Below are 2,076 nucleotides of genomic sequence, written 5' to 3' on the forward strand. Positions count from 1 at the left end.
GGATTGTCCTCCCTCTTGGACCCTGCTGTATCCCATCACCAGGGACCCCCCCCATACCACTGGGGATTTTATTCTGCACCCCTGGGACCCTGCACCCCCCAGCCCCCCCATTCCACTGCAGGGACAGGAGGGTCACAGCCCCTCAGTGGTGCCCCCCCTTTCCCTGGCCTCACCCTGGGGGTCCCTCGGCCACATCCCCCCCAGCGAGGGGCACCCACCAGTTTCTCCACATTGACCAGCCCATCCAGGAGGGTCTTGCTGCCTTCGTGCAGGAAGGTCAGATCTGGGGGGGCAAGCAGGGGGTGAGGGGGGGCCGCCACGGGGCAGCAGCAGGACCCTGGCCCCACGTGGGGTGCGGGCAACCCCTGTGCCCCCCCCTCACCTTTGAGGATGAGCGGCACGAAAGGGATGAGGGGGGGTTTCATCTTGGCCAGCACCTCTCGGTAGGTCTTGTGGTTCCTACAGGGGTCCTGGGGGGGGGATGTGGGGGATCAGGGCTGGGGGGGCTCCCTATGGGTGCCAGCACCCTGCCCTGGACCCCACCACCACACTGGTTGTCATAGGTACAGGGCTGTGGCCATCGATGGTGGTCTTGTGGGTGGTGAGGACACCCAAAGACGGTGTGGGAATGTCCCCCCTGCCCACCAGCTCCCCAAATACCCCGTGGGGGGGGGTGTCGGGGAGGACTGGGGGCTCCCCCAAAGCCCAGGGGTGCCCAGGCACCTCTCACCGTCAGGTTCTCAAACTTCCGAAACAGGTTCTTGAATTTTCCCGGGAGCTTCTGCAAGACAAACCCAGGTGGGACCATGAGCACCCGGGGAAGGGGGGTGCCACGAGCACTCAAGTTGGGGTCAGGGAGCACTTGGAGGGGTTGGGGGGGGCCCAGAGCACCCCCACATCCCCTCACCTCCCAGGTGAGGCGCAGGCGGCTGATGGCAGCGTTGTTGAGCCCGATGATGATGGCGTAGAAGGAGAGCATGTCCTGGTTCTGCTTGCAGCTGGGGAGGGGTGGAGAAGGTGAGGGGTGGGCAGAGGAGACCCCCCCCACACCGTGCCCTTGGCCCCCACACTCACATGGCGGCGATTTTGATGAGCTTCTTGAGGAGGTGGGCACGTTTGCCCAGCGACTCGCAGAGCAGCAGCTCGGTGCCCACCCAGTGCTGCACCTCACTGCAGCGCTGCAGCAGCAGCTCCAGGTTGGCCGTCTCCCGCCGGCCCCGCTCCCCGTGGAACACGTAGTCCACGAATTCCAGCTGCCGGGGTGAGGGGACACACACACACACACACATCATCACGGCTCCCCCCGGCCATGGCACAGCCCCCCTATAATCATCCATCGCCCCCCAACCTCGTGGATGCAGCGGAAGAGCTCCCAGTGGAAGGCGGTGAGGTGGTTGGCGATGTCCTCCGGCTCCGCGCGGTGGATCTCCGTGTCCCCCGGGACCACCTGGATCTCCTCCGGCAGCGGCACCTGTGAGGGGACACGAGGATGGGGGACGCTCAGAGGGGGCTTGGAGCAGGGGGGGGCAGAACCACGGGGGTGGCCCCCCCCTCTTCTGCCAAGGGGGGGTCCCCGTCACGGCGCGGTCGGTGCTCACCAGGGAGTCGAAGGTGTCCCTGGTGCAGGCGAAGAGGTGGCTGTTGATGCCCAGGGTGGTGAAGACACACTCCTCGCTGGGCTGCAGCACCGCTTTCTCTGCGGGCAGAGCACGGGCAGGGGGTCAGTGCCAGCTGGAACCCCCCTCATCCCCTGCCCACAATCCCCCACGGGCACCTCCGGAGGAGGCCATGGTGACGAGGATGAGGGCGTCCTCGCGGGCACTCTGCTCCTCCGAGTACTGCAGCTTCTCGGTGACCGAGGCCAGGATGTCCTGCACCGAGGCCGAGAGGCGGCTGCGGATGGTGACGTAGGAGTGGTCGGGCATGTAGACGCGGCAGAAAACTGGGGAGACAAGGAAAATTGGGGGGGGACACATCAGGGACATGCCAGACCCTCCATGCAGCTCCAAAGCCTCAACTGGGGAAACTGAGGCACGGAGCAGGCACGGACCCTTGGAGCTGCCGGTGGGCCGGGGA

The 2,076-nt window shown here is 66.1% G+C and overlaps 1 protein-coding gene across 1 annotated transcript in view; it reads right to left on the bottom strand.

The window, feature by feature from the left end:
* Positions 1-68: 68 nt before the first annotated feature.
* Positions 69-2,076, bottom strand: part of RAPGEFL1 (Rap guanine nucleotide exchange factor like 1) — a 3,535-nt gene continuing 1,527 nt past the window's right edge. The window contains exons 2-9 of the mRNA XM_014959086.1: positions 1,775-1,942; positions 1,599-1,696; positions 1,349-1,471; positions 1,075-1,253; positions 908-998; positions 731-781; positions 383-470; positions 69-283 (exon numbers count right to left, since the gene is read on the bottom strand). Coding sequence (XP_014814572.1) covers positions 69-283; positions 383-470; positions 731-781; positions 908-998; positions 1,075-1,253; positions 1,349-1,471; positions 1,599-1,696; positions 1,775-1,942 — 1,013 coding nt within the window. The remainder of the gene's footprint in view (positions 284-382; positions 471-730; positions 782-907; positions 999-1,074; positions 1,254-1,348; positions 1,472-1,598; positions 1,697-1,774; positions 1,943-2,076) is intronic.

Source organism: Calidris pugnax, unplaced genomic scaffold, assembly GCF_001431845.1.
Source record: "Calidris pugnax isolate Ruff unplaced genomic scaffold, ASM143184v1 scaffold341, whole genome shotgun sequence".
Taxonomy (NCBI): Eukaryota; Metazoa; Chordata; class Aves; order Charadriiformes; family Scolopacidae; genus Calidris; species Calidris pugnax.